The sequence below is a fragment of the Scleropages formosus genome, chromosome 2, assembly GCF_900964775.1.
Source record: "Scleropages formosus chromosome 2, fSclFor1.1, whole genome shotgun sequence".
NCBI lineage: Eukaryota > Metazoa > Chordata > Actinopteri > Osteoglossiformes > Osteoglossidae > Scleropages > Scleropages formosus.
Genome location: NC_041807.1, coordinates 16,997,947 through 17,016,825, shown reverse-complemented (window position 1 = coordinate 17,016,825; position 18,879 = coordinate 16,997,947). Strand labels below are relative to the sequence as shown.

At 43.8% G+C, this 18,879-nt stretch overlaps 1 protein-coding gene across 1 annotated transcript in view; it reads right to left on the bottom strand.

Annotated features, from left to right (window-relative positions):
• Nucleotides 1-18,879, bottom strand: part of kcnq1.2 (potassium voltage-gated channel, KQT-like subfamily, member 1.2) — a 119,871-nt gene that overhangs the window by 20,942 nt on the left and 80,050 nt on the right. The window contains exon 16 of the mRNA XM_018747162.2: nt 18,355-18,416. Within this exon, the coding sequence (XP_018602678.2) occupies nt 18,355-18,416 (62 nt within the window). The remainder of the gene's footprint in view (nt 1-18,354; nt 18,417-18,879) is intronic.

The following is an 18,879-nucleotide window of genomic DNA, read 5'->3' as shown; positions in this document are numbered from 1 at the left end:
TAAATGGCTCCAGAAAAATTACCCCGCTGTATAAATGAGTAAATAATTGTAGGTTGCTTAAGAGTGTAAGCTGCTTTGAAGAAAATCTGAATGAGTAAAAGTTACTCTTATTTGAATAAATATCAAATATTTTGCCCAAATTCCCTCAGAGGTCTATGAAGTATTGATTTGTCTTAGAACTCCACCATTTACTGTGGTATTTACAGTTTTGGTAAGGACATGCAACTCTTTTCTGAAGGCCTACCTTTAACCCTTCCCTGTGCACAGAAGTTAAATGCTTCAAGAGCTCCTTTAAATACATTCATTTTTTTTAAAGACCCATCATTTGGCACGTATAACAGTAACCTCTCCCCCACCCCCCTGACCTCCCCTGAACACCCCCCTGTCTCACACAGCACCTGCCAAAGCCTGAATGGTCCCCCTTTGTTACCTGAGCGGCAGCCACAGTAACTTGAGCCGGACCAGCTGCCTTACTTAGTGCTGTGAAAGGCAAGACCAGGAACCCTGGTTTTTCATAGGAGGGGGACTGGGGGAAAAGGCATGAAACAGTTAAAGATGGTGCTGCGCGGAGGTTCACTCTTAGATCGACTAAATGCATGTGCTCATCTTCTGGGCTCATGCAAGCACACTAAAATGACAAGTTAGAAGTGTTTGGTGCTTGTTGTCATGGTTACTGTCACTGAAATGCTGTCATTGCTGCCCTTATTCCTTCACATAGCCACATCTGGAGAGAAGGCCCTCTATACATCTGATGCCCCAAAGCCAACGTGACCACATCATATTTAACTTCAGCCAGTGAAACCCATACATTACTCAAAGTTCACACCTTTTCTGTGGAATCTCCAAGGATTTCCAGGGAGGAATACTCACTCCACAAAAATCATCATAAACTCATATCCAAGGATATGGTCATTCAGCTGTGAATTTCACTTTACGTTGGCTTTCATTTAATAGCCCTACTTCGGCCTCCATGGCATTTCTTCACGTTTATAAGGATGGACCAGTTCTGGATTTTGCATGCTTCCCAATAGCCGAGTGACTCAAGACATTTACATTTATTCATTATCAGATGCTTCTCTCCACATCAACTTACAATGGTTATTAACCATTACTTATCTGAGACCAAAGTGCCTTACAATCACTGTAAGTGCCACTGGACACCCTACAATCATTCAGCCAGTTATACAGCAGAGCAACATAACACAAACGAAGACATAAACTACGGACTATTCACGGTGACCGGTTCAACCGAAACTCGTGTCTTTTGACTTTGGGAGGAAATGCACAGAAACATGGTGAGAACATAGAAACAACACACAGAGTAGGGCTCAAGCTCACATTGAATCACAGAGGTCAGGAGATGTGAGATGTCAACTTGAATGCAAATTAATTTCCATTGTTTCTGTTGATTTCCTTTATCTTTACTCTTTTGTTTTTTTGCATTAAGACTAAAGTTATGCATAAACAGTGAGTATCATCTGTATGTATGTTTTGTTTGTGTTTGTTAAGTGTACAGTATGTAATAGCTACAAAAGAAATGGTAAAGCGCTGGTGTTACTCTACCACTAAGTAACTACTATTTGCATGTCTTCTACAACTCATAGCCATGCTGTGTTTGCACTAGTGTGTGGTTACATTTACACCAGGGAAAAACAATATTCAGTTTCACAAAATCAGAGCAAATATTTACAGACAGCACCTTAGTGCTCTCATGTGCACATTCACCCTGATCATGTGCACAAACCCAGAAAGAGATGAACAGTCAACTGGAACAAGTTATTGCTCAACATAGAAGGCATACCAAGATCAAGAAGATGAAAATGTGGTTGTGGCAGAAGGTTAAATCTCACTATGACAAAGAAATATGCGAAGAAAAGGGTGGAATTACGGCATATTGAGGTGCTTGTGCACTCCTCAGCCTGGCCGCCTAGACACCCTTCATCCAGTTCAGTGCACCAGAAGGAAAACAGGACATTTCTCCCGAGAACCCTTTCTGACTGACTGCAATCTCCAGGGGTCATCCCTGCAGAAGAGATAGGTGGGCCGGAGGGAACTCACAACGCACGAACGCAGAACTTCCTTGATGAGCGTGGTTTCTCTGAAAGCCTCAAGGTCACTGGGGTCGGCACCAAGTTAAACAGGGTTGTGAGGAAATACAAGCAGAAAGCAGCAGCATTTCGAAATCACAGCAGGCACCCACGTCACTAGGCCACTGGTACCTCATTGTGGGTATTTCACAGTCTGCGGCTGACTGGCACTTTCCAAGAGCTCTCTTGGGAAACTATGTAACCAGAAGGGCAACCTGTGAACCTGAAGAAAAGATGGGCTACATCATCTTAACTAGGACACTCTTACGCTATGACCGTGCCTGTGGAATCACACATGCTGTGCTGAGTTATTTCCAACTTACAGCACTTCACGGTCAATGAGTCTGAAGCAAACCAAAGTCTGGCTCCTTCAGTGTAGTGCAAACAAAGCCATTTGATTCTGAAATAACACTCGAGGCAGTAACTGTTTGTAAATACTGGATAAATCCAATTCAAATATGAGAAGTGATTACATTTCATCTGGACATAGATTAAATGTTAAATAAATACTTTAGTTTTATTTTAACACAACCAAAAGACTACTGATAAACACAGAGGGAGTAAATAAGCACAATTACCGGTAGCAGCACAGAATGTACCATGTTTCTAGCACACACCTTCAGGACTTTGAGTGAGTCAATGATAATGTGTAGGGGTCCAAAAGGGTTCTTGCCCGAAAAGAGAAAAGCATAAGAGGAGGTTTGGGGAGAAGCATAATGTATGAAGCTGGCTCTTGCCCTGCCACTCTAACTTTAACCTCTAATCCTTATACTAAGCCTAACCTTACCCTTAACCCTAATACTAACCCTAACCTTAACCCCTAATTCTAACACTAACTTTAATCCTAACCCTAAACTGAACAAACCTTATGTCTTGAGGTGCCATGGCCCACATTATAGGTCGTTACCAAGTAAAGACGACGATCTTCTAAACCACAGCCCTAAATGCCTTCACTTCACAGGGCTTGGGTGCTTGTGTGTGCTCTTTACAGAACCTGCGTAAAGTTGAAGCGTTCAACACAGCTTCAGTAGGCCATAGTCAATCGTCCTACTGTACCATTTAATGGAGGACCACATTAGCAGCTCCACACAGGGATACGTGATGTACACAGCAGCAACCGGATGCACTGTTTTTAAGGTGTTTATAGCATTATAACGCATGGTATCACCACACCCAACTTCTCACAAACATACATAAACTCAGCCCCCTGAAAATCCAGCGCAAGCTGGGTGGGGTAACCAATAACAGCTCATTTGGGCGTTTCCAGACTGGCACCTGCACACCAAAGGACAGCCACCACGGAGACATCAGAGACGTCTCCCTTTAATGGGATCGCTTATGAAGTGGTACAAGGCCCCTGTGGTTGTCAAGGGTCTAGACGAAGTGATCACAGAGAGCAAGTGAGAGATGGAGACGGACAACAAAACAAGAGAACGCACAGGTGATGGTGCACTCAACCACAGCTATCTCAACCAGGTGAGCTGTACGAACAAACAGTGCGTCCAATATCTGTCCGCATGCTTCCTAGTCTGCTTCAAGACTATAAAATGTATAGGTTTGTTTTCAACATGCTCCATGATTATAAAATAAATCAGTGATTTTTGAACATTACACCACAGTTCCTGAAAATGCTGCACTGCAGTGACGCAGGAGGATCACATGTTAATATCATTTCGCAGACAGTTCATTTTGTATAGGGTTTTGTATAGGGATGGATCACTGACACCTGGGTTTCCGTCGAACAACCTCTCCAAATATTGTAACATAATAAATTGTGCAAGTTACAGATTGAAACGCAGCATCAGGTAAACTAAGAAATAATCACAGGAATCAGTAAACTGTGAAACTGTCAGCTGCTCAAACTGCTAAGCAAATAAATCTAAGTATGAAACAGCTCACGCCGGCCTTCCCACAGAGGAAACTACTAGGAGATGGAATCCAGTTTCACACACGCAACCCTAATCCATCAGCGTACAGCTTGCTTACAAGTTGCTCTTTGTTTTCTGGCCACAAAATTGCCCGAGGTTCGCCACGGGAGAAACGGCACGAAACAAACAGAGCGCCGACTCAGCGACGCGTGGCTCGGAGGGCTCTAATTAAGACCATTAAGAAGGAGGAAGATAATTAGGTGGAGGTTTAAAATGAAGTGGATATAAATCACAACAAAACAAGAAATTAATTAAATAATGATGAAGGGGGAAAAAAAAAGAACGGGACTCGGGAGATGCTGGAGATGGAATCCTGTCATCCTGCAGTGTCAGCGGAGTGCAGAGCCATGGGAACGGTACAGCCTCTGAATGCAACCAGTGTTCGCATAACTCACAGAAGAGCACACATCAGTGAAAACAAACATCTGTACCCAAGATCATGAAAAGCACCATTATATTAGGTGAAAGAATATCCTAAAAATACAAATGTCTTTTTTGCCCTTCTGTACTGCTAAGGTTTACACTGGTCCAACTGTCAGGTTTCCTGGATCAGCTCACGGCCACCACCTGAAATTTCATCCAATCATCGATTCTAGAAAGAACCAGAGTCCCACCAAAAAAAAAAAAAAAAAAAAAAAGTCCTCTGGTACACAAGTGTCATCTCAAATTTACATTTATTCGCTTAGCAGATGTTTTTCTCCAAAGCAACTCGCAACTCAAAGCACACAAACATGCATTGCACTGGCAGGCAAAGGTAGTTGCTGAGGTTGAAAGCCTAGAGACGTAGGAACAAAGAAGCAGCGGGTCAGGACACTCAAAGAGCGGGAAAAGAACTCGAAACGCAGAGAGGCCGGCACGCCGTCAGCTGGACCCCGGGTTCTGCTAGGAAATTTCCGGATACTTTCGCTGGGGTCTTGCTGTCATAGTCAAGAGGCAGGCAGTCAGCTCCCTTGGTAGCAGTCCTCAGTTAATTGCTCTGTTTATTTGACTGCCTATATAGGAAACTAGGGAATTGTTGAATTGCTCAGTCTAATTATCATTTTATGTATAAGTGGCGCCTATATGGGCTGCCATTACAATTTCCATTAAGCTTGCAGTAGATGTTATTTATACATTTACTGCCACCCTTCCTCAGAGTGCAGTAAAAGGACTACTGGGCACGTGTACTCACTGACAGCCACCTGGGGGAGGGATGGTCTGGCTGTGGTTTCACCTGCCTCGCTCACAGATGTACAGTGGTGAAAACCAGGTCCACACAGTTACTGCTTCTAAAGCATTTGCCACAGTGTTGGTCACCAGCCGCCCTTTCGTTCCACTGCAGCTCCTCCTCAGTGCTGCCACCACCTGCGGAAGAGGGACCGGGTCCAAAACACTTCACCCCGTTCTATAAACCCAGCACTTTATGGCTCAGACGTCTGTCGCCAACATTCGGCTTGGCTTTCCGCATCTTAAAATGATCCACTCTCCTTATTTACCGCACCAGGGAGGACTTAAGTGATTTCCAGAGTAAATTCAAAGTTTAGAAAAGGTGAATGACAGGAGAGTGTGTGCGCTTTAGGATCATACAAAGGTGTGACTAGCACTCATACTGGGGTGTACAAAGTGCAGAGGAATGGTGTGATCTCATGAGCACGTGTTGGAATTTGAGAAGGAAGAGTAGTTGAAGCTGCTGCGTTGGAACTCCATGAACACAGGTTTGAAACCCTAGTCTTCGAAACAGAGTAAAGACACTTACTTGAAATTGACTAGCTGTATAAAGAGGTAAATTGTTGAAAATTGCTTTGGAGAAGTGCCAGCTAAATGAATTTGACTGATGTAGCTCATAGCATATTGGTTAGCGCTGCTGCCTTTGGATCTGAAGGTTGCTCATTTGAATTCTGCTTACCGCTGTAGTACCCTTGAGAACAGTACTTACCCTAAATTGCTCCAGATAAATGGGTAAATAATTGCAGGTGGCTTAACACTGTGATTTGCTTTAGAGAAAAGCATCAGCTAAATGAGTAAAATGTAAATGCAAGAGTGCTGGAGCTTCCCAGTGAGCTCAAATGAAAGTGCATCTTTTGGAATAACAACATCATTAAGCTGATTCCTTTAAGATCATTAAGATTCCTAGAGTGATGGTTGTGTTGATACCCTACAGGTAAAGGTGAAACCTGGTGAAACCCAGAGGGGTCCTTCATTCCACAGGGAGCTCCCACTGAGGGATACATGGTAGAACAATGAGTCTGCGACTGTCAAAGCATCCCACATATCCCAGATGCTCATTAGACGCTGTGAGCTACATGCTCCAAATGTCATTTGGAGGAGAAATTTACATCATGTTAATGATCATAATCATAGGGCTGGAATTCCCCAAAAAGAACATCAATAATTAAAAGAGAAAAATCTTTGTTTTTTTTTTTTTTTTTTGCTCCCATGTGAATAATTTCCATGGGGAACCTCAGACCACAGCATGGAACTGTGTAATGCCTGGCGAAATGGTCTTTATGCTCAAAGAAGAGTGTTCCTGCAATTACGCTCCCGTCTGGACTACGTAGCAGGCCAGGAATCCCAGTCATTTTCACTCAGCCCAAAGTAGCATGTTGTCTTGCAGAAAGGCTGACGGCTACATTTAAGGTAACAACTCCAGCAACATCTGAACGGATTGACTGTTTCGAAACCGTCTGACCTTGTGTTCCGCTTTCCTTTTAACCACCAGAAATGCTGCACACGCTCGATAGGCCTTAACTCCAGTGGACATGCCGGGCTTCCGCTTATATTCTGTAAAACGATCTTTTAGACCACAGAGTCTAAAAACAGGGCTTAAGGAACTTGGAGCAGGACTCTAAAAACAGTGTTCCGTGTAAACAACAATAGAGGAATAACAGGAGACAATATCCAAGTGCCTGCGATCACGTCCACAGATTATAAGGCTATTTTTGTCTGCGTGCCTCAATTGTACTTGCATATAATAGGTATTGAATATGGGAGTTTCCTATACACCTTTGTGCTCGACCGTGCCGTGTTACGTGAGCGTGTCAGCGGGAACAAAACAGCGCGGCACCAAAAGAGAAACACCCTCCTTAATCTCTTACACGTGAACGCTTAGCCAGGCAGCGCAAAGGGGGTGACCTGTTTCGCCGGTTGTTGGCATTCGCCACACTCGATTACCTCGTAAAATGACAAACTTGATATGTTGCTGCTGCCTTTCCCGTTTGAGCTGGTTAAAAAAAAAAAAAAAAAAAACGTACCCGTGGCCGGCGTTTACGGTAACAGTACCTACTCGGGGAAAGTGTGAGTGAGCAGAGTGCGCAGGAATGTTACAGCTGTAATCTCTGCTCCGGGCCATTCCAGATGAAGAAACCAACCCCGCGCAAAAGCCGTTGCTCCCCACTCCCTGATACCTACTGGAATTGAACACCCTCTATGCCCCAGCCAGAACACTACGCTCTTCCAACTCTGAAGCTTGGTGGTTCCACACACAACAAGTCCAAAATCAAAAGCCTGGAAGTTCTCAGTTCTGGCTCCAATGTGGTGACATGACCTCGCTCTGTCACTCAGAACTGCTGAATCCCTCTCAACGTTCAAGAAAGGTCTCAAAACACATCTCTTTCAGTCCCACTTCTCTCCTGTTCACCTGACTGCTCTGTAAACTCATGCTATATCATCTGTCACAATTACCTTTGTAGTTCCTATCGAGTCTACATGCTACTATTTACGAAATGTGGATGAGCTAAAACAAAGGCATTGGACCGACCGTACATCGAGAATTGAGCGTCTGCATCTGTAACTCTTCACCTGAGGGTGAAATGTACTTTTGTTTACTCTGAGTTGTACATCGATTTGGAGAAAAGCATCTGCTAAATGAATAAATGTAAACGATATGCCCTCTGGATTTCCTCTTTCCATCCAGCAGTGGACAAACACTGTCCCCGCAAGACCAAACTCTACCTGTGTATGGAAGCTATTTGGAACAGTGGAAAAATATACACAAGAAGGCAAAAGAAACAAAAAGGAAAGAAGATAAACAGCGGCCACTGGACACCGGAGACAGGAATAGCTGTATGACCTTTATGATAAGGTGTATTACCAACAATGCTGTCATAACATTAACCATGAAGTTGTAAATGGCAGCTTTTCTCACAACATTTACAGCTTTCTGAAAGTCCAGGCCGTGATGTGTTCCAATGCATCCCGTCACTTTGAACCAACTCTGACTTTGCTTTGTGCTCTCAGAAAGCGAAAGCCGCTTTCGAGCGAAATAGTTTCAGTTTTCCCGAATTTACTGCCGTGCGGTTGCTCCTTCAGAAATTAATTACAAAAAAGAAATGAGACTCAGCACAATTTCAAAAGAAGCTGCAATCATGGAACATTTTTAGTTTAATGAAAACCCTAACTCTGACTCTAAGCTTTCACAACCCCCACAGAATGTACAGCAAACTAATTCAGTAAAGAAGGATGAATAAAAGCAAGAAATCTAATAAAAAGTAACACGTTTATATTTAAATTTGTTCATTTAGCAGACGTTAAATAAATAAATAAATACATACATACATAATACATATAATATGATGTGCATGCTATGCATAATATACATGTTATATGTATATGTAATATGAATGTACTTAAAACATACCTTATGAAGAATAAAATGCCTGTTTTCTCTCGATATTTTAAAGTCATCCACAGATTTAATCAAGTGAATGGCAGATTCGGGAGGGGATGGGATGCAATGATGAAGGGGTTAAAGGTCTCTGCTGACGTGCCTCTGTCCCCGCTCCCCAGTGAAGGTAACGGCTAATGAGATAATGGCCGAGTGCCCACGCTGTCTTTGCACTCGACGGGCAGGAGCCTGACTATCATTCTGTGACTGCCTAAGGTCACTGACACAAAACATCCCACCTTATCACCCAAGGAGGAGGGGGACTTTCCCCTCATTACCGTGACTCAGTCGACACCCCCGCTCCCCCGCTGTTCTCATTTTACATGCTTCTATGACTGGAGTGAAATGGAAATCGCAACAGGTATGAACGATATATCTGGTACGATGCATAGGTCACACCTATATCTTCTGTTTTCTTTTCTACGGGAGCATTTGGTAGCATAGTGGTTAGAGCTGCTGCCTTTGGAGGGCAAGGGGTCAAAAACCACCTTCTGTGTAGTGCCCTTAAGCAAGGTACTTGGCCTGAGTCACTACAATAAAAGTTACCCAGTGATGTAGACCATGAATTGCGTTAGAGAGAATCTTTGGTTAAACAAGTGTGTATAGTGTGTTAGTGAGTAATAATGATAGTGTGGTTCCTCTAGCAGTTACAGTGCGTCTCTACAGACCCCGCGATGGGATCGGAGTTTATTGCTTTGGATTATTTTTGGAACAATCTTCATGCATTTTACACGTTTATGAAAACCAGTCATAAATGCGGAACAATTTGGAACCCACATTAATATGCCCTAAATGAAAGTGTCAAGGTGGAAATTCCTGGTAACAGACTTTTATGGTTTATGTTGTTTACATAAACACTTGGCTATCCACCACTCACTGATATTGTCAAAACTGCTAGAATTTTACCTAGAATATGCTAGAAACTGCTGGAATATCTCTTTTCAGCGAAAGCACTGTGTGTGAAAACAAACAGCAATACATTTCCCATATGCCCTTTAAAAATTTCTGGGGGCTGAATTACAGTGGGACACACAAAACATGTCAAGCTCAAGGTCAAAATAGTCTGGGAAGCACACTGTATTATATTATATAGTGTTGACTTCCATGCAAAGGGACTTAAAATTTTACCCATTTAAAGGGTACTACAAGAACCCTCAAGGGTACTACGGTAGGGCCCTACAAGACCCACAGCTCTAACAAAAATGGACAACCTTCAAATTCACTTACACAACCTCCAGATTCACTCGCTCACTCGCGTCCGGTAATGGCCGTGCTCAAGATAACATTCTTGCAAACATCCCATTCACAACTTTGTGCTGCTGTACGTTAATGGTGCGTTTAAAAATCTCTCGCCTAGCAATTACGCTACATGCTCTGGGCACGTCCTTCAAAGTGTTCCCTCTTCCTTTACAGTAATGCAGTAAACACAGTGGCTCTGGAGCTCCCTTTGGTCATATAAACAGCCCATCGGGTAGTGAAGAACTGGGCAGCTGGCATAGCCAAGAAGTGGCAGTCAAATGGATGCTAGCAAAGCCAGCGTCATCTCAACCCAATCTTCACCTGCAGAGTTTACGTTGGCTCCTCATGTGGGTGAGGTGCGTGGCCATGACTGATGGGTATGAAACTTTGTCATTACTGTCACGTCAGGTTCATTCCATTGAGTAAATAAAGAGAACAGGAGTGGCCAGTTGATAGGTACATGATTATTCAATTTCCCAGTAATTAGTTTTCAAAAAGCAACATGTGCAGCTTTGCTCACAAACACTACAGCTTAATACCTCTTTCAAGGGTACAACACCATGGCTGTTCTTGGGACTTGAGCCTATAATCTTGAAGTCCCAACTCTAGTGTGCTAACCACCAGGGTCCCTACCTCATGGCATTCAGAATGCCACAATTGGGAGACTGCCTTCCTTCATGACTCCATTTGTTATTCAGGCAGTCTACGGTTCCTTGACCATATAATCTCCGGGGTGGAGTAGGTATTTGGTTTCCAGGCAGTTCGCTTTGTGTTTCATGATTTGCTTAAAAAAAGAAAAACGTTAAATAGCAGTTTTCATTTTGTGGAGTACATTGTTGTCAAAGTGTAAGGCAGTGTAGAACAAGCAGTGGTTAACCACGGTGGTCTGGGACAGAGACAGGAGGCCATTCTCCACCACTCTGTGTAAATAGCCACTGGGTTTTCCCTCTCGTGTACATTCAGGGGGCTGGGACAGGTCCTTGTTGACGCCACCGCTTATTTTTCAAGAAGCTGCTCGGTAGCGCATAAACTACGTGTCTTACATCAGTTTTTAACAATTTTGACTTAAGTGTGGTATTTATGCCGCATACCGCATAAAGTTATTCATTGCCTCCCATGCAGGAAAGTGCTTAATTTCCTACAAACTTACACGGAAGGACCTCAGAAGATAAAACGGTAAGGAGGACGAAAGCATGAAAAAGGTCATTAAAATAAAATGGAACCAGCCATTATATGAGCAATGCACGGAATACTTTGTTTCAAAACATGCCACACAGCCCGAACTGTAAGATCAGTCATATGCATGGATAACAGTAGAACATTCAGAGAACAGACAACAAACACCATGCGGACACTTTTTCCATGGAAACTAAGGATAGAGATTAACTTTTTCCAAAGAGTGGGATGAATAGGAAGCAAACAGGACTACAATAGCATACGCTGTTCCCAAAGGCCCTGCCATTCCCACCATTCCCGCCATTCCTGCAACCCTTGCCATTCCCGCTATTTCCACAGACCCTGCCATTCCCACCATTGCTACATCCTCTCCCATTTCCTCCGTTCCTACATCTCCTGCCATTCCTGCTATTCCCACAGCCCCAGCAATTCCATCTTTTACCACAGGCCCCGCCATTCCGACCATTCCCACAGTCCCTGCCCCTGGTGACTCCCAGTGTTCCCCTGGTGAGTCAGATGAGAGACAGACACCGTGGGATATGAGGGCATGAGACCGGCACACCCTGCACCTGCACGTCTGCATCATTCCGTAAACACGAGCTCCAGTGTGTGCATGGGTGCCCTGCCCGCTGTCCCTGGGTGGGGACAGTGCCAGTGGAGCCAGCTCAGACTACCAGTCCCAGGCCCATTGGATCCACGCAGAATGCGGCAATCCCACCCCAACCTCGGCTGTCACCATTGTCTGGATGAGACCACTTCTTCAACTGTCACCGCCACCACCGCAGACACACCACAGCCAGTTCTTACTGAACTGCAGCACTTCCACCCTAAGGACACCCTACATGTCGATGTTGCCTGCGCCTCTATTCATGTGACAGCTTCTCACTGTTGTTTTGCCGAGTGAGAAGCTTCTATACATCTTCCTGCTAGAGGACCATCTACAGCTACTTCAGCTTCGCTAAATTAGATGTGCTACGCGTAAGACAGTCGACCACTACGACAACCGTGAGCGTGCTGAGCTCGTGAGGTTGCACTGAGGACAGACAGACACTGAACAACTCTGTAAGAAAAAGAAAGAGAAACGATTCCTAAGGTGGCAAGAGAAGCATGACCAGACAGCGGCCAAAATACACGCACATATTATTAAAAGCCCTGGTGGTTGTGACCACTTCTGTCAGACACATCTTTACGGTCGACCTACTGCTTCCGCCAAAGGCAGGGAACATTAACGATTTTGATCCGGTCACGTGGCTGTGGAAAAGTGCACACCTCCTGTTTATCTTCAAAGAAGATGGACAAATAAATTCGGTGGGGATGGAAAAAGAGCAAACTGTTCAGTTCCAGTAAATTAAACCGCAGACTGACCGTACTGTTTAAAGTGTTTCGGGTTCCTTCTCCCAGCGTGCTTTTTTGAAAAAACAGTAATAGCGAAAAGCAATAACAAATAATACTCTGGTACGTCCAAACCAGCCTGCATGGCTGTAACATGCGACATGACGAAAAGGAAAAGTCATGGAACACATGACTGGCCGGAGCACGGCGTTCAAGGGAAAGGGCTGCCGTATTTCACAGTCCCCCACCCATTTTCCAAAAATGGAGCCTAAGTGGCCACCATCCACGTGGAAGGAGGAAACGGCCGACCGCAGGCAGCACGCTGTGCCCAGACAGATCCCAAATCCAGCCTGGATTGCTAGCAGGTGTTTAATGTAATTCCACTTGAATCTTTCCTTTAACAAGCACGACGGCCGCGTGCAGCCCACCAGTTCTATTCACCCGCTTCAATCACTGCTTTTCACTCACTCCGAGGTACCGGTGAGGGGGAAAATAAACCGTGCTTTTGTGGAAAACACTTTTCGCTCGTTACGGGCCGTAAAAATAGATGTTTTCAGTGTAAAGACGGGCATCTCCCAAGTTAAATGTATATTTATTTTTTCTGCCATCCTGAGCGCGATTACGACTTTACATGCTTTTACCAACGGTGCGTAAAAGGAATGTGTATAACAAACACGCATATTTAGCATGCGTGACATGTAAAAGTTATGCGTGACATGAACGCGTCTGTTCAGTTCTGTCATTTCTACAGATAAAAGCTGAGTCATTAACATTTATCCCCCACGAGGGAGACGGAGTTAATGGTGTTTGAAAGCAGCAAGGCACCAGGGGTACTTAGCGCTCAGTGCAATGCTATGACGGCAATAAAAAGAGTCTGAGTTTCATTTTAAGCCTATTGACTTGTTTATGACCTTTCAAAAACAGTTGCCTGTTTTTCTGTAATAGCCTCGAGAGGAATGAAGGGGCACCGAGAGGCTGCAGACAGCTTGCTCTCATAGGATAATAGATTTTCAGAAGCCTAAACAGAGGCCAGAACACAGGGCAGGCGTTCATCAGCGTTTGTGCAACTGGGAGTGCTGCCTCAGGCAGAAAATGAATGAAAGAAAGAAACAAACAACCATGTAGTGCTATTAAAATGGGAAAATATGTGGAATGCTGAACGACGCAGTGCGGTAGGAGCACACGGGGGTCTCTGTGGGGTGGGGGGATCCGACCAGCACCTCGTCATATCCGGACTAGAATTCACAGAGTGACCAAAGCCAACCTTCCCTTCCTCCATACTCTTTGTTACTGAAATGCTAGGGTTGGAAATGATTAGACAACGTCAGGACAATGTTCATGCACTGTTGGTTGCACTCATACACTCACAGCCCTGGTAGAGGCCCTAGAAAAGTTGCAGAATGATCGGTTCCACAGCAGCACCTCAGTGTTGAGATGGACTTTTACAGGACTGGTGACCAGCTGGGCAGCATGAACTTTAAAGACTAATTTAAAAAAGACATGCTTGAAGATGCAGAACTTTTCACAGGTGTCCTGAATGCAGCAGTTACTAGCAGTCGGGCAACTTGGAAAAAAAGGAGGGCCTGAGAGTGACTAGTTGTGCAGTAGTTAGTGCCACTGCCTTTGGACCCGAAGGTCTCAGGTTCAAGTCTCACCCGTAGCTATGGCAACCTTGAGCAAGGTACTTATCCTAAATCACCCAGCTGTATAAATAGGCGAATACTTGTAAGTACCTTAATGTTGCAAGTCACTTTAGAGAAAAGCATCAGCTAAACAAATGATGTAGATATTACAAGGAAAAGCAACTGTGTTTCTAAGCTAAATGTATTTTGGAGATTACATTCTCTTCTTTGTTGCATTACAGTAAAACAGTTTTTTACTTACAGACACATTTCTTTACCACCTAATGGCTGGCTGTTTATTAATTATTGTTTACTCTTCACTGCCCATTTTACTGTACAGTAAGCATATAGCACAGACATGGTTGTCACTTTGTTTATTACTTTCTAATTTCCTCTGGAGTTCATATTCAGCTGTGTCAGTGTCCAGCCTGTGATTTGCGTTGAATGTGTCACTACGGCTAAATAAACCAAAAAAGGCGGATTACGCAACTAGGTGAGGCTCTTAAGAAATGTGTTTCCCAACAGAGCCACACCAGCTAATAAAACAGGAAACACAGCTATCTGCTTATGCCACTCACCTCTCTGAACTTGAATGTCTGCAGTGGTAAACTGGCTAAGCCTGGGATTCTTTAGAAACAAGTTTCTCAAAGGACCCATGACCCATTCCTCCTATCAAGGAGGAAACAGATCAACGTGTTTGAGGAAGAGAAGTACCTTATTAACGTATTTATGACTGAACCAGAACAGGTGAAGATATGGCATTTGAATTGAACAAGAGGGAGGTTACAGGATTAGCCAGAATTTCTGGATGCCTAAAGGGATCACTACATCGACCGGATCATTACATCAACCTGGAAAAACGAGGGACCATCGGCTCCTCCGAAAACAATACCAGCCCATCTGCAGGAAGTCCCATCCAATGTCTCTAGCTTCTCTCTCCTCTTTTTTCCTTATTGCCATCAGCCTCACATTTACCCTGCCTGAAAGCATGTCTTCCTTAATTAAAAAAAAACAAAAAAAAAAAACAAAAAGTGTGCTGCATCTGCAAGGGTTTCATAAGAACATTAAAAAAGTGAGAAAAGTAAATCAGCCTGATTTACTGCAGAGCGTCTGAGTTTTCTGGCCCGTCGATGTGCTTCGGAACTTTCCTGCCACGTTGTTTGCAAAGAGGAAGAAATGTCATGCTTAACTTAACAGGAGAGCAGTTTCCATGCAGGGGGTAAAGCTTTCTGCGTGTCCTTGTCAGGGTCCCATGGGGAGCGTAACTGCAGTCGCGCTGAGCTGTAAAGAGCACTGATTAAAGGAGTCAGGTCCCATCACAGACCAAGGGCCTTTTGACACACTAAACTGGTTTGTTTTTCTACCGTTTTATTTCATGTTTGCTGGAGGAACAAAGTGGCAACAGGGATGGCTTTCAAAGAGACTCCTAACCCCCACCAGCCCAGATTTGAAGCATGAGCCAGAGCCCTTAGCCAGACACCAAAGGACACGTTCTTAGAATGGCTTCATAGTTATTGGCCAGAAACATTAGGCCCTATTTCTTCTCCATCCTCCAGCATCCCTTGAAGTGTAGATAATGATCCTCTTCCTGCCTGATGGCAGTAGACAAGCCTCAGCATCTGGGGGAGGAGGGGGCCTAACACAAATGATAAACAGGCTGCCGTCTGTACTCATGAAATATATGGCCTGCATAGACTTGATCATAGTTGATCAAAGTCTATAGAGAAATACTTCAGGGTCCATTACATCCATTAAGAAGGCCATGTCCTGCAGTAAAACACTATTTTTTAATGTCCAGTACACTCCAGCATGCTGTGGATTCATCTTAAGAACAGCAGCACATTTTGCAAGATATATTAACAGAACTTATCCATCCATCCATCCATCCATCCATCCATCCATCCATCCATCCAGTTTCAATAAATGCTTGTTCTGAGTAGGGTTGCAGTGAACTGGAGTATCGCAGAATCACTGGGTTCTAGGTACACTGGAGATTAGGGTACTCTCTGGACAGGATGCCAGCCCATCACAGGGCAGCCACACATGCATTCGCCCATTCACGCACTATGGGCATTTTAACATCACCAATCCATCTGAACTATACATACCTTTTGGGCTGTGGGAGAAACTGGAGTAAAACACACAAAGACTCAGGGAGACCATGCAAATTCCGCACAAACTGATCAGTGATTAAACCCACGTTCTCAGGTGCTGTGAGGCGACAGCCCTACTTGCTTTGCCACCATGCTGCCAACAGAACTTATAATTCTTGTAATTACCATGATATTATCTTCTGGCAAATTCAAACAGTCCACAGATCACAGCTTTGAAGAACTGTTTAAAATGTACTATAACCACAGTGCCTTGCAACAGGTTTGTTCAAAACTGCTTCTGAAAGATCTAGAGTTCAAGATACTTTACTTAACTTGCAAAAAAATCCTATTTGTATCATGCCTCACATGACTGATGTCAGTATATTTAGGTGTCAGCACACTTGCTCTAAAATGGTCTGCTCTGTTTTGGGCTGACAAAATTCCTATCCCATACAGTTCACTACAGTTCCTGCAGTTCATTTCTCCAGCTAATTCGTTTCTTGGTACCATCCTCTTCCTGTACACGTCCCCGTCATAAGTTGCGCAAAATCAGACCGCCGTCAAGCGCAAGATTAGAGTATCAGCACTATCTTTCCCATATCAAAAAGGGCCTGAAATGTGAAAAGGCAAATCCCAGTGCACTGGCTCAATTTTACTTATCAGAACTTTAACCAAAGACATGGATGGTTCTCTAGAAAACACCAAAGACAGGGATGAAAACAGGGATGAATGGTCAGAGCCCAATACCTACAAGCTAGAGAAAGGCTAGCCAGGTTCTCATGCTCAGGAAGAAAATTACCACTGCAAATATGATCATAGTGCCTTAGTTGGAGGACAGCTAAGAGACACTGTGAGAACAACAGGGGGATGAGCTGCTCAAAGGATGTTGGAGGGCACATACAGAGCGTCAATACAAACTTTCAGTTCCCACTGCTCACCGACTCAAAAGCTTAGTGGCAGACCAAGTGGAGTCATAGTACAGACTGCTATTCTTGAAGAAAGACCATAGACTGAATTTATGCTCATCCTCTCACTTGGTCCTGTCCATCAAAACTCCTCCTCTTCACTGCCAGGGATGCTGTGACTGGGCAAGGAAATTCATAGAAGGCACCAAATCTGATGTGAAAATAACCTTTTGTGAAAGTAATTCATTATGGTGCACTGGGAATAAAAAAACTACACGGAACCAAGACACAGTTCGGAAAGGGACACTTGAAGTGGTCAGAAGGACATTCACAATCAAACTGTCCAGTTTCGTCCTAATTGTGGCACTTTTGGACCAAAGGGTAGAAAGACTACGGTACCTGGATCTGGCCATCAAAAGTTTATAAATGTTGTACCAAAAAGCCAATTCACTTTTTCTATGGAGCGAATAGAACTGATTGTCTGGAGACAAAGACAATTATGTTTATATTACGTTTACGTTGCTTCATTTAGCAGATGTTTTTCTCCAACGTTGCTTTCAATGAACGCTATGTTATCAGCCCACACCTTATTCACCAAGGTGACTTACACTGCTATAATATAGCAATTTAGGATTAACAAAAAGGCTCAGGCTCTCTCCAGGGCACATCCCATCGCATCATCACCAAGATAATGTGTCCCAGGCTCCCAGTGAGGCTTGCAGGTGTGAACACAGCCATCCAACTAACACCCCATGGCTTGTCCCCGAATTCTCTAACCATTATACTGTATGACAATGCTAATATTTTGATCAACCATGCATGTTATATGATAATTCACTGTTTTCGGGCCTTTCGGGGCTTAAGAAAAAGCCCATTCATTTGTCGAGAAACAGCTCCGAGACCTGCGACTTTGAAATCAACTTGCCTCTCTTGGTTTTAAAAGGCAACCATTTTTTTGCCGGGTTTATGCTTGCAGTCATGACATCGGTTGCAACATGTTCAGGAAATTGCCTATCAGCCAAACTTTAACAATCTGATTTTGATGTTTCACTTTGTGATCACCATCTCTCGACATACACCTGCATATGTACTTTTAACACAACCTTTTTGGACTGTGATTTTTAATGTCTTTGTAAAAAAAAAAAAAAAAAATAAAAAAACACTACTAGGTTTAAACCTGTGCAGGATCACACAAGTACTCATTAAATTCACTTGGCAGCGGTCCAGAGTATATCACAGTTTCTTGGATTTGTAACCGCTGTTTTATGAATAATTAATATGAGAGATCATATCATGACCTTCAAAGGGATAAGCATGGAGAAGTGGTTACCTTGTCCTCCAGTCGAATCAGTCTGGCTCCAACCGTGTAGTACTCTTTGTCCACACCCTTTTCTGAAGGGAAAAGCAGAAATTCCCATCAACCAAACCACAGTCATAGCTGCTGCTGCATGCGCACATGGTTCCTTGTTTTCAAGGCTTGAGAATTCAAGGGGCTCATCTGAACCATTTCCCACTTCCCATTGGCACGCAGAGCAAGGAATGCAGGCCTTATAAACACAATTGGTGTATACCGCAATACGGAGTTGTAATCAGCTTTAATTAAGACCTAAGGTGAGCTCGAACGGGGCTGCTGGTTTGTTTGTGTCTGAATGGCTTTCTCTGTTCCTGTTGAGACGGGCACTGGGCACATTACTGGAATTGTAAGCGGGTCACAGTGTGCAAAACCCCAGAGGCCAACAAAGTGAATCATCTCAGCCAAAAGATAAAACACACCAAACAAAAGAGGGTTAGGCGACACATCTAGCTATCTTTGCAGCTATGATTTTTATGTGACAGGCAACCTGTCTTTAATGAA